The sequence below is a fragment of the Sceloporus occidentalis genome, unplaced genomic scaffold (genome assembly GCF_023333645.1).
Source record: "Sceloporus occidentalis isolate IW3139 unplaced genomic scaffold, rSceOcc1.0.p SCAF_33, whole genome shotgun sequence".
NCBI lineage: Eukaryota > Metazoa > Chordata > Lepidosauria > Squamata > Phrynosomatidae > Sceloporus > Sceloporus occidentalis.
In genome coordinates this window covers 4,342,396-4,369,356 of record NW_028317013.1, presented here as the reverse complement: position 1 = coordinate 4,369,356, position 26,961 = coordinate 4,342,396, and the positions used below count along the sequence as shown (strand labels likewise).

General features: G+C 35.5%; 1 protein-coding gene across 1 annotated transcript in view; it reads right to left on the bottom strand.

Moving 5' to 3' along the window:
* Positions 1-4,899: 4,899 nt before the first annotated feature.
* Positions 4,900-26,961, bottom strand: part of LOC149298352 (protein Wnt-2b-A) — a 37,588-nt gene continuing 15,526 nt past the window's right edge. The window contains exons 2-5 of the mRNA XM_089487443.1: positions 11,497-11,717; positions 8,463-8,740; positions 7,398-7,662; positions 4,900-5,129 (exon numbers count right to left, since the gene is read on the bottom strand). Coding sequence (XP_089343569.1) covers positions 4,900-5,129; positions 7,398-7,662; positions 8,463-8,740; positions 11,497-11,717 — 994 coding nt within the window. The remainder of the gene's footprint in view (positions 5,130-7,397; positions 7,663-8,462; positions 8,741-11,496; positions 11,718-26,961) is intronic.

Here is a 26,961-nt window from a genome sequence, read left to right as displayed (position 1 = left end):
ACAATGCCTTTTAACTCCCTTAATGCCACTCTGCCTCCTGGAATGCCTTATACCTCCCTATATGCCACTCTGCCCCATAATATGCATTTTAACCCCCTAAATGCCAGAATGGGATATAGGGGTATAAGGCATTTCTGGAGGCAGAGTGACACATAGGGGGTCAAAAGGTATGCCATGGGGCACAGTGGCATATAGAGGGTTAAAAGGCATATCATGGGCCACAGTGCCATATTGGTGTGGCAAGCCTGGGTGCAGATGTGCATAACTCAATCATAGCTTTTATTTAAAAAAATAGTTTAGATGAATTAACATTTACTGGTAAAACTTTTTTCCTTTAGGGTGGTCTTATATTCAGGCTTTTTCTTTTTTTCCTAAGTTAATATTCAGATTTTGGGGGGTCATCTTATAATCAGGGTCATCTTATAATCGATCCAATACGGTATATAGTATATTACACATTTTAAACTTCAACAATTTGAACAATGTTATTGGCGATTGACAAGGCATTTTGTTAAACACAGCAGCAGTGCATTTGACAGTAATGGTGGGACTTGTAAGTGACGTTTCCACATGCTTAGTAACGTGTAAGTAGCACAGGAGCGGTGGTGTGGCTGATGATACATAACATGTAGCTTATGATACATAACATGTGTCAGCAGTGGTATATTCAGTGGTATATTCACCTTTTGGTTGCCCCCGCTTTTGAGGTTGGATCTCGGATATACAAAAAAGGGGTGGAAGAATATGATGTCATAAGGTGTAAGGTTTAGTCAAGTCATTGAATCGAGGTCACTGTTCATAATTATTTCTTCACCTTTTATACATATTCCTGTTAGGCTAGTTCGAAAGCACAAAAAGGGAAGCATGCTTCAAATCTGATGACATTATTTATTTATAATAAATATGTATATATATAATTCAGTATTATTTCAGAATATTTAACTTTTTTTTTTTAATTCAAATTAAATGTCAGAATATATAAATGGATGATTTCATATCACAAGCTTTTCCCCTCTCTTTATTTTACCCTCATTCCAATTTATCCATTTGATTCCTGTGTTTCCCAGAGATGATTCACCAGCTAAAACCTTCTCCAACATCAGAGGAGCCAACAGAGTGCAGAGAACCACGCTAGCAAATGTGGAGTTAATATTCCTTGGCTGGAGACCTGTGTTTCCCTCGTGTTTAGAATTAATGGATTTGTAGTCTTCCCACACAAGGGCCTCCCACAGGTTACACAAATATTAGTTCAAACATCCCAATAAATCTGTCCCAGGGGCCGAAAGAACCTGAAGTCTTTCTATCTCTGGAAGCAAAGGCCTTGCTGTTTAGAGAAACATTTGCTTTTCTAGAGGAAGTGGATGTATGTGTTGCTGTGTACACACAATTAAAAGGCTGTATATATAATTAGCAATGTGAACTGACAGCCCAGGCCAGCACGGTGATAATCTGTAACATTTAACCTCTGGGCTGGAATTATGGGTTGCTTGATTCAGCCAACGTATGTTGGCATGTTACTTTGTATGATTTCATAAATAAATGTGCAACTGCTTATTCAAATACAGTGTGATGGGATTTACGTTCTATTTTCTGATGTTTCTGGGAGGCTTCCTACAGGTTAATCTCCATCCCGAAGTACCTACATATTAGAGGAATTCCTTTATGCCATGGATGTTTTATTTTTATTAGATGTGTGTCTCTAATTATTTTATTATTCTGTTACACTCAGTTGTATGGACTGTCCTATCAAGTGCAGGAACGTTGGCAGCAACCAAGAAGCAATCTTGGCCAACGGCTCACGAAAGCAGAGGGGAGCACAAGAATGCACATTAATGAAAGGCGCGGCTCAAGTGCACTGCTCGCCTTGTGATGCCTTGTGCAACTGCCCCCTTGCTCCATGCAAGTTATGGACCTGCACTTAAGCCTATGACATTGTAGTTTTGGACTATGGTCTTTTGTCTTGTCTAACATTCTCCCAGTTTTGAAATATGCTTCCCCAATGTTCATTGTTTAGCAAAATGTTTCATAGCCCCTTTTCCTTTAAGAATGCCTACTGTTCTGTCCAATATTTTTTATACACATAAATAAGTAATACACAAATTAAAGTTTTAGTATGTATTACCCCCATAAGCAGCGGCTTAATGCTTACCTTAATGTTTATCTGGAGCATTTACCTACCCTTACCTACTCATAATATTCTGGTACTCAAGAAGCTTGTCCTCATGACCTGGAAGCCTCCTGGAGATCGCAAGACTGAATCAATTGTGTCACACAAAATATAGTATGCAACAATTGTGTGACTATTATTGCTGCCCAGTCTGCAAAACATCTAAAGCTTTATTTTTGGTAATATATGGCTTCACAAATTGGGGGCTTATCTCAGTGCAGGCTAGTACCAGAAGCATGTCTTTAGACTTCCATCAGAATATCTGATATATTGTTTGTCAAGCCCTGTCCTATACATACAGAGATACATAAAGGTAGCCCATCCAAACCCCTCAAACTACATGGGCATACTGAGGAACCTCCCAGGCCACCCCTGCCAGAGTCTGCTCCGTATAGAAGACAGGAAAGGGTTGTGGCAGAGAGAATGGGCACTGTGGTGGAACCACCCGAAAAAAACAGACTTGAAAGCAAAAAGTATAGAGTTGACATGACCCAACACCTGGTGGCTCGGTTAGTAAGACTCAATGCTATATTATTGATTTATAATAGCAATGACAGGCATACAATACCAACTACAGCAGGAGAGAGTGGTTATGGTGCTTTGGAAAATGTATGTTCTGTAAGGGACAGTATAATTGTAATAATGAGAATGCTCAGTTCTGCCCAGAATTGCTTTGAGAACTGTAAATGTCAAACTGGTTTCCTTGAACTGTGATTTATTTCCAGGCCTGGACTTTGTATGATGATTATAGGAATCTTCTGACAGGATCTTGGTATACCAGCCCAGCTCCTATAATTTCCAGATCATAAAGGGACATTTCACTGTTAGACAAGGCCAACATTTAAAGCTTTACCGTGGCTGTTTTGGTGACTTCTTGACCTATAATGAGATATTTATGTAACCCAGTAACTGATTTCTCAGAGGAATAAAGGGATCTCCTTATAAAAAACTAATTTATAAACACTTTTCCCAATTTTTAAACAGATAAAGGTTAGATTTATTGCTATGTGGCGCTGGGATGCACCAATGTACAGCAAACATTGTGTACAACAAGGAGGGCAGAAACGAAACATTTGGACACCATAAACCATTCATCACCTCATATTAATTACTCATTAAATCTGTGTTTTTGTTACAGGTGAAGTATAATAAAAATACATGCAAGGCTTGCCTTGTCAATGATCATTCAACATTAATTTGTTCTGTTCACATCACATACTTTTTTATTTTTGAAATTCCGAAATCTATGAATTCATAGAAACAGATGCATTTGAGAGCTGTTGGCCTATCCGGTCTACATATATATGATAAATTATAAGAATTATGGAATAATTTTGTTTCCAAAGCATGCAATATCAACGCAATTCCAAAAATATGTTTGCCTTATATTTTATGAAACCCTACACATAGGGTCCACTAATTTGATCCACTAAAAAAGTGGTCACAAACTTCTAAAGACTTCCATGGGTAAGAAAACAGTTTCAAGAGAGTGACACTGACCCTTTCCCTTATATTAAATAAAGCTAAAACCCCCCTTAATGCACACTTTATTTCCAAAGATATGGCTGCCCCGTATAGAGTGGGTTGTATAAAAAAGAGGCACTCGTGTCCAAAGCCATTCTTCCCCAATCTACACCCACCTTCTATCAAAGCCAGTTATCTCTGACACCATCTTTTTATTAATAATGCAGAGATAAACAATGTTGGTAAAATACAGTTTAACGTAATATTACAGCATTGTTTTTCAATTAAACTCTACCTGTACGTTAAATTCACCCGGTATAAGAAAGTCTTTGTAAAATATATATGTGTAAAATATAAAAAAAAATGCTTGTACCCCCACTTTTCCTGCTGTACACTAATAAAAACATAATACTGACATTTAATAAAATACAAAAATCTGTTTGTAATATACGTTTATAGGTATTTTTAAAAAAAAAAAAAAATATCAAAGCAGTATATACAACGTACAAGCAACTCTACAATGTTGGGGGCATCTCAGTCCCATCTATGGATCTCTTTGTGAGTTCTTGGTGATGTTGTTTTTCATTTTTTCTTTTTAAATCCCCATTGCTTTCAAGGCAGCTTCAGAAATGTTACTGAACATACTGGTTTAAGAAAAATAATTAAATAAAAGAAATCCCTTTTTTTTCTTTTGGAAGAGATGAAATAGGACAAAAGTCTAAAGTCAAAATGGCTTGCACCTGGGGAATCTGAAATATTTCCTCGGTGAAATCTTCCCAGTGCTTGTGTGGAAGTGATATTAATAAACAGCGAAGCTCAAATTAGTCCTTTTTTCGGAGGTTCCCATATATTTCCTTGTCCAGAAAATAATTTGGTTTTTTTTCACCAATATAGTATTGTATAGTATATACATAGCATATCTTTCAAAATAACTTTAATATATGGACTAGTCCCCTTTAGTGATGGAAAAAAGCCACACGATGCATGAGAGAACTTAGGTTTGAATGTCTCATCAAAGGTGTGTCATCAGTAGACCAGACACCACAATTTGAGAACAGTGTATGTAATATAAAAACTTCTCAAATAGAAAAGTTTGGTTCCTTTCTAGCCTTTGTCACAGGGTCCGCGCTGCATCCTGGGAAGTGTAGTCCTGTCTTTAGTGCCTTGCAGAATTATTTAAATAAGAAGCCATGCAGCCAGACTACACTTACACCCAGAATCCCACGGGGCCCATGACTCCTTGTCCAGTGTGGCTCACGTAGTTTGGTTCAGGTCTGGTCCAACCATTCTGCTCTCTTTGGTGCCTTGCAAGTATGTACATCTACTGTCTCCTCACATTCTTTGCATCTTACTGCACAGCACCAGTGGAATTTACACTCGCATTTGGTGATACGAGTGACTCGAGTGGTGTCATAACCTCTTCCACAGCACATGACCTCACACCCGTCTGTTCCTCGGGAGACCTTGTCACACACTCTACCGGCAGTGCCCAAAGAACCTGTTGAAAAGCATTGAATAGATCTTTTATTTCCACTTTATATAAATGTGGGCTCAGCACAAAAAAAGCTATTTTTTTCAGTCTACGTTAAAAGCTCCTAAGGATCCACTTATGTTATATAATCAGGTATAATTGTTACATAAAGGCATTTCATCACATATACAATGTCATCACCTTCTTTACCTGCCTTTATTTTTATATTTATATTTTTTTCAGTTACCTTTCCTCATTTGGTTTGACTCGTTCTTAGAGCAGCAGCAAGCCCTACTTTGCATAGTGGAAAGTCTATTTAAGAATCACTTCTGCAAGATTTTGGCTCTGCCTGTGAGCCATCTCCATGGCGGTGATATGACACCCACAGATTCTCTTTTTTTCTTCTTGACTGCATGTCACTGTCTAAAGGCATAACATTCCTTTGATAATAAACTCCTTTTGATCTTTCTCTGTGGCCTTACCCATCTCCCTCCAGCAATGGGAACAGTGAAAGGATTAAACAACAATTAAGTAGGATACCCTTGGGGGATGTACAATAAGTAGCACTCTTTTAGAAAATAAGATCTTCTTGGCAAGATACCTAAAGTAGGTTTAAAAAATATCATAGGGGACTGTGGTTGTCTATAGCTTCTTACCAAAACTGTATAATTTATAGAAAATAAAGGTTTACTAACCTACTTTTATTATGAAACTTGTCAAAGCTGGGCGGACTAAATTAAAACCATATTTTGTCAGAACACGTATCCTTTACTGAGTAACTTGTATTCGAGCAAGGACTTTACTGGTAACAAGCACCAGTTCTGAGGTTTACGTATTATGAATTTGCTATAGAATACAGATGTCTCTGTGACCCTAAAAGTATCCTCATAAAAGGATTCTGGGGAAAAGTAAAAACAAATAAGAAAACAGTTTTGTCATGAAAGCAACCACTGAAAATGTTCATGATGATTGTATCACTGGACCAACTGGACTGGTTGTTGCAGTCATTAGATCAAATTTGTCACAGAATCACATTTTACGAATAAACCTTAAAATCCTTTATCACACCGTGTGTACAAAATCGTCACAAATCAGCCTATCCTAAACGTAATTAACAACAATTTTTAATAGGTCAACCTGGAAATTCTGAATTGAGGTACAAACCTTTTGTCATTTACAATTAAATGCAAATCTGTGATCTATCTTCATATGATTTTGAGTTTTTTGTTATATGCCAATCTCTAAGTCTTGAGGTAAATTACCAGATACCCAGGGTGACCCAACCCTTGGTTCAATTCTAATATTGGACCAGGCAGACAGTTCTTTTGCTACTAGAATTTGGAGTTATCTTACATTTACAATATATGTAAATTATAGTATGTGCTGTACTGCAAATAGCATATAATGTTTGAAGGTTACAAGGGTCTCATGCTCTGTTCATTCTTAAAGTTTCCATCCATGCTCCACAATGAGTTTGTTGTAGATCATGAGGTGGGCAACCAATGTGTTTGAAACTCTGAATAGGAATGATTATGAGACTTCCCAAGTTTGACCGCTATATCATAAATTCTAATGATAGCAAGTAAGTTAAACAACAAGTGCTTTAATTCTCATTATTCTGCTATGGTATCTTGAATTCAGTCTGCTTCACATTTTTAAATATAATGTTATAAGATGTGATTTAGTCTGCTTGCCTTAGCATTTCTTCTTGAAATTTTACATTTTGCATTTAAGCATAAGCTGATTTTGAAAAAAAGAAATCATATTGTTAACAGCTGTTATAGTTTTTTTTTATATCCAAATGTAACTTCTTCCCTAATATACAAAATAACAAAATACAACTGACAAATTCCCTTAGAAAAAAATGATACATCAAAAATAAAAATATCATACATTGAAACTTAAAAATATTGTAAACTAACTTTCAATTTTGAAAAACAAGAATAAAAGAATATATATATATATATATATATATATATATATATATATATATATATATATATATATATATATATATATCACTAATGTAACCAATGTTTTGGTTAAAGCTGAAATCGTAGTGCATGACTCTTTTAAATGATACTGATCTGTTGATTCAAAATTTTCTTTTTTCTTGTGACTCTTAAGTAACAGATGACTTCTAAACAAGAAAGGAAGCGTCTGAGTATTGTATATTTTGACTGCCAGAAGATCAAAAAAAGGTGCTGAGTTCTGCAATAATTACTTATTTAGCTGGGGGCCTTCACAATATTTCACTCATCTCGTCTTTACTCAGATAAGATAAATGGGCTTTACCTGCAGACTTGTCCATCACACAATAATCAGGCGAGTTCTCGAAGTAAACCAAGTCCTTTTTTGTGGGTTTCCTGAAGTTCTCATTGGCCACTGTGAAACCGCTGCCATCTTGATTCATGGTGACCTGGATTGCCCCATTGTATTTTCTCCTGAGATAGTCCCCTGTTTTTCGAAAGTCTGACATAGCACGCCAACAAGTCCTTAATGTGCATGACCCACTGACCCCGTGGCACTTACATTCAAGCTTCATAAAACGTTTAACTGCCTACAAATAAAGGGGGAAAAAACAGGTCAGAATGGGTTACTTAACTCTACTGACGGATTAGAACTTGTCAGACACTCGTCTGTTTAATAAGCTTTCGCATCCCAGTTCACACTATACCTGGTATTTCTTAAATATGCACAGTGTATACAATTACAAACGTTGTGCTAAAATATGTAACTACTAAATCAAGAATTGGGAAGATTCTGAAGTATTTGCAGCTGATACTGCAACACGGGCACAGAAAATCTGGCAGATTAATGTCTCCCACATACCCCTCTTCCTCTTTAGGTGTTATCTCATGACTACCCTTGAAACCATAACTGCTCTGATTTACTCGGATATAAATCATCCAGGTGGAAATGCTTTTATTGCACAAAATGCAAAATTGCTGTCCTAGAGGGTTCTTTCTATTATTAACTATTGGTGTGTCTATCCAGAGCTGAACATAGATACATCTAGAAGATTTGTGTCGAATATTGTACCATGTCTTCCCAAAGGTCCAAAGTGATGTCAGAGGCATATTTAGATCTAAGACAACAAGGCAGGGGAACGCCTTTGAGAAAAGCACTTCTGGCTTTCTTCTTCTTTTACCCGTCCTACTGCTGCACTATGCATAGAGGCAGGTATGATATATAAAGAGTGTGCCTGCCAAACTGTGAAAGACGGAGAGATCTGTGCCCAAACAGGCCAAGTCTGGTTTAACGTTCTGCCCGACTTTCACAGAGGAGCCTCTATCTAACAAAGTAAGTGCAAAGGAGTTTTGCCCTTTAATCAATAGATCTAAACCATAAATGACTCACCATTCTTCCACAACGGTTATTGTGCAGGTTCATCAAAGCTCGTGCGTCTTTCACCTTCCTTTCTTTGGCATCCACAAAGTCTTTGGCAAACTCAATCCCAAAGTCAATGTTGTCACTGCAGCCTCCCCAGTCAAACTCCCCTCTGTCATCCCTGTAACGACCCCTTTTCTTAGGATCACAGTTGCATGATTTAAGTTCTCCTTGACTGCAAGCTCGAGTAATAGCATAAACGACTCCGGCATAGGAAATGGCATAGACAAAGGCTGTTTCTCTGCTACCTGTCAGGGACAAACAAGTCAGTAGTTATTATATATATATATATATATATCTCATCACGCCATTTTTGGTGCATTTTAGTAATTAGAATGAAACACAGCTGCAAAACTTCCTCCTATGTCCTGCGTGGAAGATTTCCTCAAGAGTAAAGCTTTAATCTCTACCCAGCAGTGAAAATCTTAAGGAATCACAAATCTCAAACCCATCGAATATCAGATGCGGGGAAAAAATCCCCAAGGCCCCTAAGAAATACGATGGCTGGTGTTTGATGCTTTTTTAATCTTTTAGAGTTGTAAAAAATCATAAATGAAAAAAACATGTTTTTCCACAGCCTGCAGGGTGGTTTCATAGCTCCTTTTGCTACCTGTCAAGTCTACAGATTATATTTAAGACATGGTACATAAAATCCATGTACTTCTAAAGTTATTTCATGCTTTGTCACATACAGTTGCATCAGGTTATGCAAACCATGCCAAGACATCATTCACCAACAAAGATTTACTGGCGCATAAAGCCACGGGTGGCCTAGTTGACAAGGTCCTATAAAATGAATGCACCATTTGCACGAGACTGCTCCGTTTGGTTCTATTTAGAAACACATGAATGACTCCCCCAAGTGTTATCCATGTTTTATTGCGTTAGGGGTTTAGTTTGTTTGTCAACTTGAGTTTGAAATAACATTTATCCCCTTCTTAAATAAAAGATTAACAAGGTTATATGAAAAAGGTGGCCTTACTCACAACCATTTCCAATAATAATTACTTTTTTAATGTCATTTCAACATTTAGATCAACTGCAGGTTTCTTTACTTATGGTGTGTTAACAATTGGATGGTTGATTAGCGCACACCTCAAATGTTAAAATACCTACAATATTATACTGCCCTGGAAGGAAAACCAAGACACGAGGAGGATCAGAGAATCCTCAATGTTATGTAATGTTAGTCACTCAATTTTCAGTGACAGCACATTATGTTTGTTGTCTATAATTCAACAAAATGTGCCATCAGGCTCCAACACTTTAGGGGCTTGATGGTCTAACACAGTTTTCCACTTAGACTGTTCCCATACCATCCAAATACCTGAAGCCCTTCCCAGACTATATAAATATTTACATATCACGTTACTGTGTAGACATCTCACTGTTGGGCAGAAGTATCGTTAACATGAGCAGCTTCTATGACTGCCAGCTATATGTAAATAAACGTGTAGTTTTATATGGGCGTTTCATATTTCATCCACCCTTAAAATATGGAAAAACCATATCTACACAGGATGGTTCTCTTTCCTAATTTACTCCTTAATTTCAAATTGTTGCCTATACTTAAACTTGATGTACCAATGATCGTTTGCAATTTTTGAAGGACATGACTTGTAGAAAATGAGATAAAACATAGGATGCAACCCCGAGCTTTATTGAGCTTAGTTTATTAATTACAGCATAATAGTCTGGGTGTGCACGCTAGTCTGCCTCTTCCCCAGAAGATGGTTTAGTTGTAGTAATACAATAGAGAGTGTCACGGAATTAGTGGTTTTGCTAGTACCCATTAGAAAATTGTGTAAAGTGTTCGTCAGGGCATCATGCAGTAGAGACATTAAAATAACAAACATACTGGAGATGATGAAGAGTCTTACAGGCGTACTAATTAGGACAGGTCAATAACCTAAGTTTCAGTAAATGTAGACATCCCTTAAGTATTGTCCACTCCTGGAGGAGTTGGCATATTAAATGAGAGTTACCAATACTTAAAAGCAGATTTTAGTATTAGACATAGTAAATATCTATAGAGGAAGACATAGTTAATATTTGAGGCTAAGATGAAAACATTTACTTTTTAGCTATCAGTATAACAGACGAGAAACAAACTTAGGGGCAGTGTGCAATGACGTATAATTACGGCAGCATGTCTCATATTTCTCCCTGATATATTTCAATGTCTCTAACTATATCTAGTGGTTCTAGCATACTGAAATGCTATATTTAATTATACATTTTTGTACATGTATATGTAAATACCCTTTCTACTGGCTGGTCAGCAAAAATACATTTTATTACAATGCATACAGAATACAGGTTCCTCTTTTGAAATGATGGCTAATGCGCGTCTTTAATTTTGATTGGCTGGAGGACTCCAGCCACTTCTCCAGAATAACCAGAGAGTAAAACTTTTCATTTTTTAAATTGTCCCTTTCCATCTTTACTCTATTTCAACAAACAAAAGATCCTTAATTCTTAAGACTTTCCAATGCTTGATTCTCACTTTTTCAATACTTTTGAAGAATTGCAGTTGTGTTGTTTTGTATTCTGTATATATGTATGTGTGCGGTGTATAGTTGCGTATTTCTTTTTTATAGGTATCACTTGTATCTTTAATTTCCTACTGACTGGCCCGATGTCTTATTGTTTCCCTTTGTATTCTTGCTATTATTAAGCACAAAACCACTGTGTTGTGTATGCTGGATATTATCCAACAATAATAATAAAAATGCTTTGGAATAAGCCATTTGGAAAAATGACACATATATACTTATATATTATGCTTGCCAAACAGAGTGCAAATGTATTGGTCAAATTATGCTGGTCAGTGGGTTGGTTGTGCCTGTGTGATGACGGCTGGCATGGAGACCAATAGGTAAACATATCAGTTAAGCCAGAAACTTAAATTGTTTAAATCTTTCGATTTGAGGATGATGGTACACATTAATGTAGACTTTCAAATATATTTCTCATACTGTTAAATTTAGGCATGAAAACGTACTTCTTAGCATGACTCTCCCAAAGACTGTATGGTCTCTGTCCAGGGTACTGCAGTTCCAGCGATAGTGCCTAAACTGATGCTGACACTCTTTGATCCACTCCTTGGTTCCCTCGCCAATGGCTTGCATGATGTCTGGATGCTTCTGACAAAGCTGCCTCTGCTTGTTCACCAATCCTGGGATGTTATCGCAGATCACCCTCGCTCCCAAGGCACCAATATACCTGTTGGAAAGAAAAATAGCCCCACTGAGCACATATAGCGAACGCATAATAAGACACCACCTTAAATACACAGCGCAAGTCTGGCCACCTGTTCTTAGAAAAGACATCATGAAAATTGAAAACGTTAAGAGGCAGACTAATGAAAAAGAGTAGTGGAACACCTTACATGTCAGGAAAGGCTAGAGAAGTTGAATTTGTTAACACAAAAAACGATGTCTTAGAGGAGAGATGATATCAATGTACAAATACATAAGGAAACAATACAAACCATGTTCAGTAATAGAACTGTACAAAGAACAAGAGGTCATCTATTCAAACTTGGAGAAAGCAATTTCTCTAAAGGAGCAAAAAGAGTTCTTAACAGAAAGAACAATAAAAATGTGGAATTCACTACTCATAGAGATTGTGCTTTAAATATGGGTAAAATAATAAGAGATATGAAAAAAATACTAGTTACTATCTGGCAAAATATCACTGCACTGGGCCTGCTAATTCAAAAGGGAATTTCAAAACAGTGCTCAGTGCAATGCAAGTGCTCATATCACCAAAATGGTTCTAGAGTTTCTAGCTCCCTAGGCAAACCATGTCTTCCCCGTCTGGCAAGCACTTGCTTACTAACTAGAAAAACATCACTTATATGGTAGACCAGTACAGCGTACTGCCCATTGGATAGAGTGGCCCTAGTATAAATTAATGGAAACAATAAAAACATTCAGCATAAGGAGATCACAGGTCGTGAATGTCCCCCTCGGGTGTACAGAAGGTTATGTGGTGCCCATGCACAGATGTTGCGAAAATGTACTCTGTGGATACTTGTATGCCGAGTACGCAAATAGTATACACTATACTCTTATATGCAAAGCAATTAGTTTCTAACCTAACTTTACTTAAAATGTACTCTAAAAGGCAAACTAATATTATACCCTGTTCTTTTTAAAGCTAGTATCACTTAAACACATTTTTACAAATATAGTAGCCGTTTTAGGTATTTAGGTATTTTACATAGACCCAATTTACTCAAGAAACACACTAAATTGTTATCTTACTGTCTTGTGGAAAAAAGAAAATATCTCAGTCTTAATCACCCAGAGGGCTCTAACTAATTAAGGTCTATGGGAGAGGGGCTTCATTAGGTTGACATTAGGATTTCCATCGGTGACATATTCCGGCCTTGAGCAACTAGACCTAGTGTGACAGGTCCAGAGGAGCGGCAGTCCTCCCACCGCAAAACTAGAGAAGCGGATCATCCCGTTTGGCTCAGGCTCCCTGGTGTAATGCTGCTCAATGGGTCAGTTACGTCAGAGGCCTACTAAAATCCTGGGGGTAGGGCATCCATAGACAGCTTAAAAATGGTGTTTGTAGATGGGCAGCTGGGTAAATATGTCACTGCTTTCTATAAAACAGCTTAGTGTGCAATGTCACATGACTGCCTACGGTGGTGACCTCCAGACCTGAAACAACGTGAAACAAAACCCAAACTGCTGTATAAAACACTGCATTGAAAAAACATTTTTCTTTCCCAATAAGATTTTCCGTTTAACTAATATAGCTCTTCGACCAGACACCCTTAAGATATATTGCACAAAATGTTTCCATAAAGTGGCTGTGTCTGCATAATGCTCTGCTTATACTCCCAAAACATGTTACAACATGTCCAAGAGATACCAGGACTTAAGGAATTAGCCATTCAAGTGATTTCATAACCGGTAACATTCAGATACCCCACTACATACAGGAATTCATATGTGGGTGGTAAAAGGTATGGGTTTGTTAAACAAAAATAATTGCATAACGAATGTCAAAAGTATTTACATCTTTCCTGTTCTTCTATTCGTTACTTACAGATCAATTGCTATAGAAAATGAAATCATGTAAAAAGACAAGGATTTGTTTTTGGCAAAAGTATTACTTCTGGTCATTTTATTCAACATTTGCAACAAGCTAGGATAATCAGGATAGGATTTTCTTTCTGCTAGTAATCAATTCTATTATCGCCCAGTAAAATGTATTTCATTATGTTAACCATATCATTTGGTAAATGAAATATTTTCTGCCACCATTTTTTTCGGTCATCCAATTAGCTACTTTGATCGGAAGTCGCAATATCTGATGGTCAGCGGAGACGGACACAACGCACATATTATATAAGTATATAATAACTCATCATTGGTAATCTAATTCCATCCTTAGCCAGAGAGGTCAACAAGACCGAGCAATAGGGGGTTACTATTGACATAGATGAGTTAAATGACATTTTATTACATTTAACAATTGTGTTGGCAGGCATAACAAGCATGTAGCTTTTCATTTGGTGTGGCAAGGGTTAATTGCCATGTGTGTAGTGCTGTAGTGTATGTGTGTGTGTGTGTGATTTTAATGGTTGTGATCGAGACCTACTGTAATTTCACACCTGAATTATATATCTACAGATGGAAGTGAAATCTTATCAAATGTTAGTGCTGGCGACGATTTGTTAGCAACAGTATTGCTAACAGATTGTTAGTCTGTCTGTAGTTGATGCTAATAGAATGTATGGATTATGTATGGAAAGGGATTCTGGTGCAAAAATGTATATGTTGTTACTTTGCTGTGTACATTAGCTGCAATGGTGATAGAGCAACTTTTCTAGCTTTGCGCCAGAATCAGTTTTCATATATAATAAATAATGAATCTGACCTACTGGAGAACTAAATGCCTTGTCCCTATAAACTGTAGACATATTAAATGAAAAAAAAGCCAAACATTATGCTATGAGAAACTACAAACCCCTGTCAGATAATGTTACTATATAAAAGGGCTTAATATAGAACACATAGTTTAGTAGAACTGTTTCATTACTGAAGTGAATGACGCCAAGGTGAAAATCAGGTTGTTTTTATATATATATATATATATATATATATATATATATATATATTTATTTATATTGATTGATAATACTAAGGTTTAGGGGGCACATAATATATTGAGCTGAATACCTTGTTTTACTCAGTTCTCGACTCTGCATGATATACAACTATTCTAAAAAACCAAACGTAACATATTGTCTGTAAGACTGACAAATGAATCTGAGACAGAATATGTTTGTGGCTTGTACTACTCAGAGATGAGATGGCTTGTACTGCTCAGAGATGATGAAGAGGTGAGGTTTGGCAAGACCAGAAAACAAAACAGACTTAAACTTGGTAACGTTTATTGTTCAAGAGAACTGGCATCATCTAAGGAATATTTGCTTAGCTTCAAAAATTGTTCTGTAACATTTAAAGTCTGTTCTGTAAAGGTTTAGTGAGTTTGAAAGGCTTTATGTATAAAAAAGTGAAAAAGAGTATTTTTGATATCTCTAAACATGTTAACTGGAGTTAACTGGGAGGGTTTTTTTTATACCTGTTGGCCATGGGCAGCTAGGTTTGATCAGAAAATTGGGCTACACAGGTATCTCTTAACTAACTTGCCATGCAAGGCTGTTAGTTGACTCAGTGGTTGTCATTGTTACTGATTTTAATGGTGATCTCGGTCAGCTTGCCTTCTCTTGAAACGCTGAGATGATATTGTTGAGTTTGAGCTCTTTTTTTAACTCAACAGGAGTTGACTGTATGTGAAAAGAGAAGTTTCTACTTTTAATAGCAGCTTTCTCGCAGACGGCAGTCATGTCAACTTCATTTGACTTGACCTGTAGTGTAGTTGACTGTTTAGAGCCAACTTGGTTGAGTTCTTCTGAGCAACTCAACAAGATTGCCTTTTCTCATTAAACCTTTGTAAATGAAACCAAAAGATAGGAATACACAACAAAAAGAAAACGTGGCAAGCGCATTAGGTGCACCATTCAACCCCACAGTTTCTTTGTGTGGCACATGTGGCGTGTCTAAGAGCCCAGCAGGATATAATATTGTAGAAGCTAGGAAGCAAATGGTCTGCAAAGAGCAGTTACCAGATATGGTCAGGAGTATTAGTACAACAAACCAAAAAAAATTTGACAGCTGTAAGAAATGTGCACTGGATGTGCCGAATTCCAGTGGTTATGGGATATAACAGTAAAATAATTTGTTATGACAGGGGTGCCCAACCCTCGGTTTCAAAAGCCTCAAACAGATGGCATTCACGCATGGAAAAAATCAACAACACTGTACCACAGAAATGTTCAAGTGAGATCTCCAGGCCTATTCTTTTATAATATTCTAAATAACAATTAATGAAAGCCTTAGTTCGTACTTATGCAATTTCGGAGCAAGTGTTGGAATACAGCAAGTGAATTGTAAATATGTAGGAAATTCCCTTCCCCGACCTCAATTAATACACTTATGACATTTTAAATATCTATGGCTAATACAAATCTTAAAAAAAATGAATATCCTTCATTTAATTTACATTTTAGCATATTTTACTTTGTTTTTACTAAAGGACTTGTGTGCCACTGTTTATTTTATCTTTTCATTAACATATCATTATCTTAAAAATAACACTAATTAGCAGAAATATACTTACCACATGAGGAATTTATGAAATATTACATTTTATGACCAGAAAATGGAGGTAACCACTACTTTAACTTTTATTGTGCTATAGTGTTATTTTTTTTTTTTTTTAATTATTCTTTATTAAATTTTCCTTCTTTTATAAGACATAAAACAAAAAAACAATTAGACTTAAACACAAACAATCATATTCTTTCTATGACATACATAGACATGAAGGTAATTAATACATTGTCTTTATACCCCTTACAACTGTAGTATACTTAATAAGAATAATTAAAGATACATATCTTCAAATAATAATTTAACAGATTCGCATCATTTACCTTCTACATACGAAATTTACACAATGCCCTATATAGCTATCCATATGAGACCATAGAGTTCCGGGAGTATCTAACTTCGAAAGCTTAATATTATAGTAGGGTTAAACATTAGGAGTATTCCCCTCTAAGAAATAGAGTAATTCATTTGGTTCCATCCAGCCCAAATTTTAATATAGAAATCTAAGTTATTCCGGTAGAAATATTTTTCGGATATTGATTGAACTTTTATTTGATTGGAAATTTCTTTCCATGGAGGGATTTCTTGTTGTTTCCAAAAGCGAGCGATACAGATTTTACATGCCAATAATATATTAACTAATAATATTTTATTGTATTTCGAAATTTGAGGTATATCTAAATGAAACAAAAAAATCTGTGGAGTAAGAATTATATTAATCCCAGTAGCTAAACAAAATAAAGAAATTACTTTTTCCTTAATTGGTTGCAGATAGTCGCATTCCCACCATATATGAAAGTGATTTCCAGTTGTTCTATAACATCGCCAACATAGATCAGTCGTATTATTAGATATTTTATTGAGTCTGGATGGAACCATATACCAACGATGCAGCAACTTATAATACTGCTCGTGAAGATTTAAGCAGTGAACTGCTTTCCTAGTATGTTGCCAAGCTTTGTGCCATTTTTGTATTGGAAACTCTTTCTGTAAATCTCTTTCCCACAGTAAGATTGTTTTAACTTTATCGCAGGATGAAGACGAATTTACTAATAATTTTAATATTTTGGATATCATATTTGTTTGAGGTGGTTTCAGAAAAAAGTCATCCCATTTATCTCGTTTTCTTAATAGATTTTTTAACAAAAGGTTTTTTATACGCAGATATGAAAATAGTTCTCTATTTGAGATATTATATCTAAATTGTATATCCAAGAATGGTATCACTTTTTGGTCCTCCAAAATGTCGCCAATATTGGAGATTCCACAGCGAGTCCATTCATGGATATTCAAATCTTCTAGGTATATACAAAGAGTTTCGATTGGGGAAGATTCAGATAGGATTGAAGATAATCCATATGTTTTCCGAATTCTGCGTAAAGCTTTAAGTAGATCTTTCACTATAAAACTAGTTATACCCAATTTTTTAATTATGTTCTTATCGAGCCAGATTAAATTAAATGGGTTTATTCCATTACATAAAAATTTCTCTATTTTATACCAACCTACATTATATTTATTTTTTAAGCCCCATGCTAAAATGTTTGAAATTTGTGTAGCATCCTGTAATCTATATAAGTCTGGGTAGCCTAGTCCTTCTTGGGAGGTACTCTTCCTCAAGATATTTTTGGGGATTCTGGGTTTCTTTGCTGCCCAGACAAATGAAGAAAATAGCTTATCAAAGGCTCTCAATATACATTTAGGAATCGTATATGGTATAGATCTAAATAAATATAAGATTTTTGGTAATAAATATGATTTAATGATATTAATTCGACCCATCCATGATAGTTCTAATTTCTTCCATTTGTTAGTTTGATATTTTAATTCCTCCAGTAGCGCATCAAAATTAAGTGAAATTATATCGAATATATTCTTAGTTATTTTAATACCCAGGTAGTCCACCGTTTTCTGAATTTTTATCGGATTAATTTTTTTAATGAAAAGTTGTTGTTGAGTTTCATTCAGGTTTAACGTAATCACTTGGGTTTTAGTTAAATTTATCTTATAATTAGAGAAAAACGAGTAGTTCTTTATCTGTTCTAAAAGAAAATGATATGACTTTGTAGGAGAAGACAATGTTAGTAATACATCGTCTGCATAAAGTATTATTGTATGTTCCTGTGCACCAATTTTTATACCATGGATCTCATGTGACTTCCTTATAGATGCCGCAAACGGTTCGATGGATAAGGCATAGATAAGGGGTGCTAGAGGACAGCCCTGACGGGTACCATTACTGATAGAAAAAGGGTTTGATTCAAAGGCTACTCCTTTTATCATGGCCGTGGGGGTAGAATATAACGCCATGATTAGTTTTATAAATCTAGTGCCTAGACCAAATACTTGTAGAGTCTTTCTCATAAATTTCCAACTAAGCCTATCAAATGCTTTTTCTGCATCTAATGCAAACACAGCAGATGGGATTTTTTTCCGATCAATCTCTTCAAGTATATTAAAGACTCTGCGGGTATTATCTCCTCCTGACCTGCCTGATATGAATCCTGATTGATCCGAGTGTATAATATTTGGAATAATTTTTTGAAGTCTAAGAGCCAAAATCCTAGAGTACATTTTAACATCTAAATTTATTAAGGAGATTGGTCTGTAGCTAGTGACTATTGTTGGATCTTTCCCTGGTTTTAAAATTGGAGATATCGTGGCCAACAGCATTTCAGGTGGAAATTCACCGCAATCCCCTATTTCCTCAAAAAGTCTTTTAAGGATTGGTAATATAATTGGTTCTAAGGTTCTAAAAAATAATGCTGAGAATCCATCGGGGCCTGGTGCTTTCCCCGATGGTAAACTACGTATGGCCTCTTCAATTTCGGTAAGGGAGAATGGTTGAGCTAATAAATCTGATTGATCCGGCATAATTTGTGGAAGATCTAAATCTGCTAGATAGGAGGATAATGAGAATTCTGAAATATTTAAATCCTCTAAATTATAGAGTGATTCATAGTAAAGTTTAAAGGCATCTCCTATCTGAGCTGGGGATAAGCAGATTTTACCATTAAAATTTATTTGTTTTATTCTACAATTTTGATTTTGAGTCTTAAGCTTGTTAGTTAAGTCTCGCGATATTCGGTTATTGCTACAATACCACCTTTGCTTTAATCGAGTCAGAGCGGCATCCGTTTTAATTTGCTGTTTTCCAATTATTTCTGTTCTAATAGAGTTTATTATATTTATTTTAACTTCGTTAGGATTAATCTTATTATCTCTTTCTGCTTTTGCTAAAGCAATATATAAATCAGTCAGCTTTTTCCCCCTTGTTTTTTTAATCCAAGAAGCTTTTTTAATTAAATGTCCTCTTAAGTAACATTTCATTGCGCACCATAATGTACCCACTGATGTCTCTCCCGTATCGTTTATTTCTAAAAATTGCTTGGCAAAATTGCGAAGCTCCTGCTTATTTGTTTCTAAGCTTAATATTTGTTCATCTAGGCGCCATCTAAATCGCTTCTTATAATGGGGATTATCTAATATTTGTATAAACACTGGTGCATGATCTGACCAAGTAATATTGCCGATCTTTGATGAAGAGCATCTATCCAGAGTTAGTCCTAACATAAAAAAAGTGTCTATTCGTGAATATGTTTTATGAGGAGCCGAATAAAAAGTGTAATCTGACTCTTCTGGGTGCATTGTCCGCCATACATCGTAAAGATTATGTTTAAATAGAGATGCTGTAAAAGCTTCAGCTCTTTTTTCTAATTTATCCTCATATAATTTCGTTTTCTTTGATGATTTCCTATCAATCTTTAGATCTTGAATACAATTTAGATCTCCAGCTATGATGATTAAACCCTTTGCTATCTTTTCCAAATCTTCCATTGAGTCGTTTATAAATTTAGAGGTACGCTCTGATGGGGCATAAAGCGCCATCAATGTGTAGGTAATATCATTTATCTTACAGATTAGAATTACCCGTCTGCCTTCTTTATCCGATTTATGGAAAATATACTCGAATTTAAGTTTTTGAGATATAATAATTGCTACCCCTCTTTTCTTTTTGTTAACCATAGAAGAAATATATATATATGGATATCTACGAAATTTCCATAGGGAGGATTGATGTTGTTTCCAGTGAGTCTCTTGGATAAGTGCTACATCTATATTTTCTTTAAGTAAGAGCTCGTACAAAAAGGATCTTTTATAAGGTGAGTTTAACCCTTGCGTGTTCAATGTCATTAAATTAAGAGTCATAGTTTTATTTCAAAAAGTCTTATCCGATCGACCTCAGAAAGGTCTATATTTAACATATCGAAGTAGTACTCCCAGTAGGAGTTTTCTCCAGGTCTCAATGATAGGTCTATAGGGCACAACATAAACATAAACCATAAATCAAACATTACAATATACACAAAAAACATTAAAACATTCATACTATCTCCAACCTTCAGAAAAAGGTCGTTAATCGACCTGACTATGTGGAGAAAAAGTCCCTGTACCATCAGGGCGTTTAGGGGCGTGTACCAACTTTTTTTTTAAAAGTAAGGAGAGAGAGAGAGAGAAAAAAAAAAAATTTATATAAAATATATTTAGCTATACACATACACATATATATACATATTATATGTGGATTATACTTTACTTAGTTGAATAAAATAGTGGTCTATAAGGTGCACTTTAGATTTCGTATTGTCTCAACCAATCTTTCTTTCTTTCAGTGTTATACAAATCAGTACTTATAAAAGTCTCCTTAATATTAGTCCCTTTTAATATCAATAGTAGAGTATCTCTTTACATGATATATCATAACTTACATACGGAGTGATATTGTGTGTGTATAGTGGAAACTCCAACGAGCATATGAGGGAAAAAAATAAAAATAAAAAAAATAAATATATATATATATTTTACTTATATTTACATAATAATATACTTAGTTGAATAGTAATTAATAAAGTGATGTATCTAATTTCCATATTATCTGGATCATTCTTCCAGTGTAATACAGTGCAGTATCAATTAGTGATTGTTAAATTATACAATTATCCTTAATATTAATAATAATTTAATTAATTGACATTCCCAATAGTATCAATAATATAGTGTCTATTTACATAAAATTTGTGTATATATAATATATAACATGCCTGTAAGATAATTTTGTGTATAGAGTGATATTGTGTAAAAAAAAAAAAAAAAAAAAAAAAAAAAAAAAAGGGAGAAGAACAAGCTAATAATATGTAATATATAACATCAACTCTCCAGAATCGTGACAGAGGGTTTTAGTTTAATAAGCCCCAGTTGTTTAACTTCATTTTCAGCTGTTCTGGGTCTAAGCAGGTATAAATTTTTTCTTTGTATGTAAATCGGATTTTTATAGGAAAACCCCATACATATGGTATATTATTTTCTCTTAAACATGCTGTATATTCAGCAAATTTCTTCCTATTCAGTCTTGTAGTTTGTGAAAGATCTGGAAAAGTAGTTAAGGAAGCAAACTTTTTATTTTTTTGTGGGTTCTTCCTCCATTCTTTAAGGAATTGATCTTTTATCGATAGATTAGAAAAAGTAACAATAATATCTCTTCCGATATCCTTTCGTTTTAGATTAAAGGGAATAGGAAGTCTATAGGCATTTTCAATTGGTAACGGGCCAGAGTTTTTAAGATCTATATACGTTGCTAAAAATTCTTTCATATACTGTTCAAGGTAAGTTATTTCCTCTGGGACTCCTCTAATTCTCAAGTTTTTCCTTTTAGAGCTATCTTCTAAATCAGCCAGTTTATATTCCATTTTCTTAATCTCCGTATTTAAATTTCCATTTTGAATTTTTAAGTCTTTAACTGTTGATTGTAATAAGGAAATCTCTTCATTGTGGTGCAGGAGTGTTGATTTTAAAGTAGATATCTCTTCTTTATAGTCTCTAAGGTTGTTATCTAAATCGGACTTTATTTTCAGATATAATGACTCCAGAGCCACTACTAGGTCTTTTTGAGATATATAGGTTTGTTGAGGAAAATCTGTTTCTTCCAAACCATGATCTAACAAAGATTTATCCGGTGAGTCAGAAAGGCTTCTTTGGCTGCGAGGAGACTAAAAAGTACTAATAGATTGCGGTTTTTTGGATTTATTAATATTCTTTGATTTATCGCCTTTATCCATTTTGTCTATTCTCTCAGTCTTATCGTTCTTAGGTGGCATAGTTATATCACTTCAATGATGGATTCTTCCGGCTTTTGTTTTAATGATAATACCAAATATAAAATATACCAGATTTCATTCAGTATTCTTACATTCTAAGATCGATCAGCATGTTCAAGTTATTAAGATTAATAGCTTATAATACATCAAAAAAAAGTCCAGCATAAAAAAACACAGAAAAATTAATATATATAAAAAAAAATAAAAAAATAAAAAAATAAAAAATAATATGTTTTCCTATCAAATCATCAAATCTTCATATTCTTTATTTAGATATACTTGCTGTGCACTGGTGGGGCCTAGACCCATTTGGTCTGCTATAGTTTGGTGTGGTGCCGCTATGCAGCTCTGCAGATCTTGTACCAGGTTTCTGGGCCTATCCTTGATAAAATCTCCCGCTTTGCGAGGCACGGATCACGATTCCCGGTATCCACTCCTCGAATTCCGGGTTCCGAGAGCTCAGGGGGTCCACCTCCTAATTCCCGAGGGGTCCTCTCCCGGGCTCTCAAAGTTCCGATGGTCCGTTCCCGGATCACGAGACTCAGCTCCCGGGTATCGGTCTCCCAGTTCCGGGGATCAGCTCCCAATCGGGTGGTCTCCGAGTTCAATTATCGGATCCCGCTATACGGGATGCTAACTCCGGGTAAGAGGACAGCAGGGCAGTTCCCGGGTCTCGGTTCGCGGGCATTCAGGCGCTCAGGTAGGTAAACCCCCCGCCAAACATGCAGCTCAAAGCCCGGGACACGCCCCTCGTAGACGCGTACGTCCTACGTCATTCGCATCACCCACTTTTTTCCGCTATAGTGTTATTTTACTAATTAAGTTTTAAATTGTTTTATTTGTTATATATCTACACATCTACATGTGTTTGGTATTCTAGGTGGTGTTCTAGGCGTGGTTTTGTATTTATTTCCTATATGTCTAGAGAGACATTTAAAATATGCCCCATTTCAAATAGTCAAAAGGGGCACTTTTGTGTTATGGGATATTGCTAGGAGGTGGTGGTCTGTGGCTGACAGGGAATGGACAATTCAATTGTCATTGACATGAAAATATAAGTTTGCTCACAGAAGAAACAGACAGAATCTAGTATTGGGTGAAATGCTGCCGGATTTCTAGAGGTTCTAGCAGCAATATATGAGACTTCAGAAAAAAATACTTCAAACAATTACACCTAAGGTATAATCAGATGAACAACAGAGGGTGGAGAAGGGTAATTGTATCTTAGCAAGTGCTAATTGTATATAATTATAATAATGATAATAATAATAATAATATAAAATCATGAGATAGAGCAACATTTAAACTCACTGGAAATTGTAGAGATTTATTCACTAAAGGGGACTTCATTTATGAAGGGCCTACCGTAATAAGCTTCTCCAAGAACTGGAGGGTTCTTTATAAAACACATTTAAAATCAATGTGAATTCTTAAACATAATTACACAAACTGAATTATGTAGGAACAACTCAGCCATTATTGCAGAGAAATTTGCCATTGATGGCCCTTCATATTTTGATTGTTAAAAAGGTTCTACATATGTATAACTGAAAATTTGTTATGATTGTTGCCAAATCCAAGGGCTCTTGCAAGATGTATATATATATATATATATATATATATAGATAGATAGATATAGATATATATGTATATACCAGTGTATATAGATATATCTATCTATCTATCTATCTATCTATCTATATATATATATATATATACACACACTTATGTATACATATACAAGCATCTATTATGTTATCCCATCACTCTGAAGAGGTCCACCATGTTTCTGTAAGTCCAAATTTATATGATGCACTATATATATATATATATATATATATATATATATATATATATATATATATATATATGGTATTTAATTACTACTTACACATTGTTAATTCTAATATAGTTTTCTTCTATCTTTGTTAACTGCCAACAAGCCTACAAGGAGAACCATCTCTCTGATTCTGCTGGCTTTGCAGACTTAATGACACGTGGAGCTTAGTTTAAAGCTATGCTTATTCCTTCCTAGATAATCAAGAAAACCAGCCAGGGATTAAAGACTGATACGGAAAAAATCCCAATGCTGTTCCAGAAGCCTTCTTTGGAAAATATTTTCTACTCATGTAATCATAAAAAAAATTAAAAGCAACTCATTCTCAATTTACAAAAATTACACAGATGTTGAGACTAACACTTTTTTGCCATTTCAAGTATGTTTTAAAATAATTATAATTTTGTAAATATAATAAACAATATTTGTACATGTAAATGTAAGAAATATTCTTACCTGTAAATTGATGGTGTATTTTTGTATTTAATTGTTTAATTTAACAATGTATTAAAAGAGAAATAAATAGCATTTATATTCTGAAACAAAATCTTTACCAACAGATAAGACCCATTGGTCCTCTTGATTTGGTCCTTGGTCTGGTCTTTGGTCTGGTCTTATGTTCAGCATAGCATTATGCCTATTCTATACATATTTACATGTAATTACTGGATTAACGTCTACTGCTTCTGGAGGTACCCCGTCCCATGCATCAGCCACCATCTCAGTGAAGTCAATGTACCTTACATTAAGTCTAAGCCTCTGACCTAGTTTTGTCATTTTATTGTAATTGGGCATAATGACGAACTCTAAAACATAACAATATTGTACATATACTTCAAAAGTTATGTTTTTAATATGGAGGTACAACAATAACCCTGATTGTGTTAAAATGCTTGTTTTCTAGTTAATTATGTTATTGTCATCTCTCTGTAAAAAGTGAGCTCCTACAGATAAATTGATTTTATGTATGTACGTATGTATGAATGTATATATATATATATATATATATTTATATTTATTTCTAGGCAAATACAAAGGGATTAATCAGAATCACCCCCAGTGCATTTAGTGTCATCCCCAGCAGAAGATGTGTTTGTTGAAATGCCCCCCCTCTGCACGCTCATTGCCAGCCAGCTCCAGAGGTGGCTTGCGGGAGAGTTACAGGGAGTCTAATGAGACAGAAAGCACCCCATTGATTTTTAGGGAGACAATTTCCTGCCAATTGAATGGCTGCTTTAAAAAGTCAACGCTGGAGAGAACAGTAGAGTGGGGGACATGTCTTCAGTAGAAGAACAACTCAACTGAGAACAGGCAGCAATTCAATGGTTTGCCCTACAGTCTTACCCTATTCGGAAACATCTGAAGTTTTTGCTCACTTGTGCCATTAAAAAACAACCTCCATCAACATATCAGTCTGATTCCAAAAGAGCACCCTCACACACTCACAACACACTCAGCCACATACAAATAGCATATGCTGCGTTGCTCAGCTTACTGCTCTTTGTGTTGGGGTCTATCCAACATTAATGGTATTCTGTCAGCAGGCTGCTGGCTGCATGTGGCCCCAATGACCGCATTTGTCATGGGAGCCCGACTTGACAATACTGGTGGCCGTATTGTAGATAACTGTGAAAAAACAGTACTGTTTCCATCAGGAATCAGTACAGAAATATTTATCTTCTATGAGACATCCTAACAATTTGTAATACCAGATGAATGAGCAACGTTTTTTTTTTGTTTGTGCTTTCTAAAATCTGGTTCCTTTGGCACCATGGTCTGTAGTCCAATGTACTTTTAAAAGCTTTGCAGAGATTTGCACAAAATCTACAAACTGAGCTAATGTGGGTTTCTCACACAAGAGATTCAGGATTCCTTCTGTGTCTGGAATGCTGGCAAAGCGAAAAGGTCAGACGAGGATGGAAAGCGAATACAGCTAGATGGGTCCCATCTCGATTTGTGAACCTAAGCAGCATGCATGTATCCTGCTGACCTTGTAAGTGTCCATGCTTCGAGCACGACAATTATAATGATGATTGGAAAGTTGGTAGGACCAGCTGATAGGGACCTGTCTGTCATGTTGATCATGAATAATTTGGTCACTGCAGTTGGCTAATGTGCCAAAGACGGAAGGGAAAGGCTCCCGATGCTTTCCGAGTTATGAAGTTATGCACACTTTTGTGGAAGACGGAAACAATGAAACATTTTTAAAATGCTTTCGTTTCTTAGCAAAAAAGCTGCTTCTGCCAGATGTAGGACAAGCAGTGTTAGGGTGCAAGTTTTCCCTTCTGGTGTCATTTTGCTATACTGTTCTTATGACTTACCTTGATTAAGTGTTTTTTTCACCACTATTAAACAATTTGTACTGAACTGGTCAACCACAAGTAACCCTACAAGTAGTCGCATTTAATACACATGTACAATTAAAGTCATTGACAGGAGCGATTTACGTGCAATGAAAATCAACAATTAATCTGTTGAATACATGTTATTGAATGTATGAAATGAGTGCTGACTAAATACGCATTTATACTTTGGTGCAAAAAATTAAACTTTTGCTCAACACATGACCCAATGGTATATAAACATACTGTGTATCCTTTGTAACACATATACATATCACAGGTAACATTAACTTTAGATCGGGGCTGCTTTCAAAGGGCTGACTTCCTCACATGGAAGGATTGGGAGGAGTGTGCGGCCGCAGGGGCTCGTTTATGCCCCTGGCTATAATATGACATAATCTCCTGGTCTTCCATGCACTGCATTTTACAGAGGAG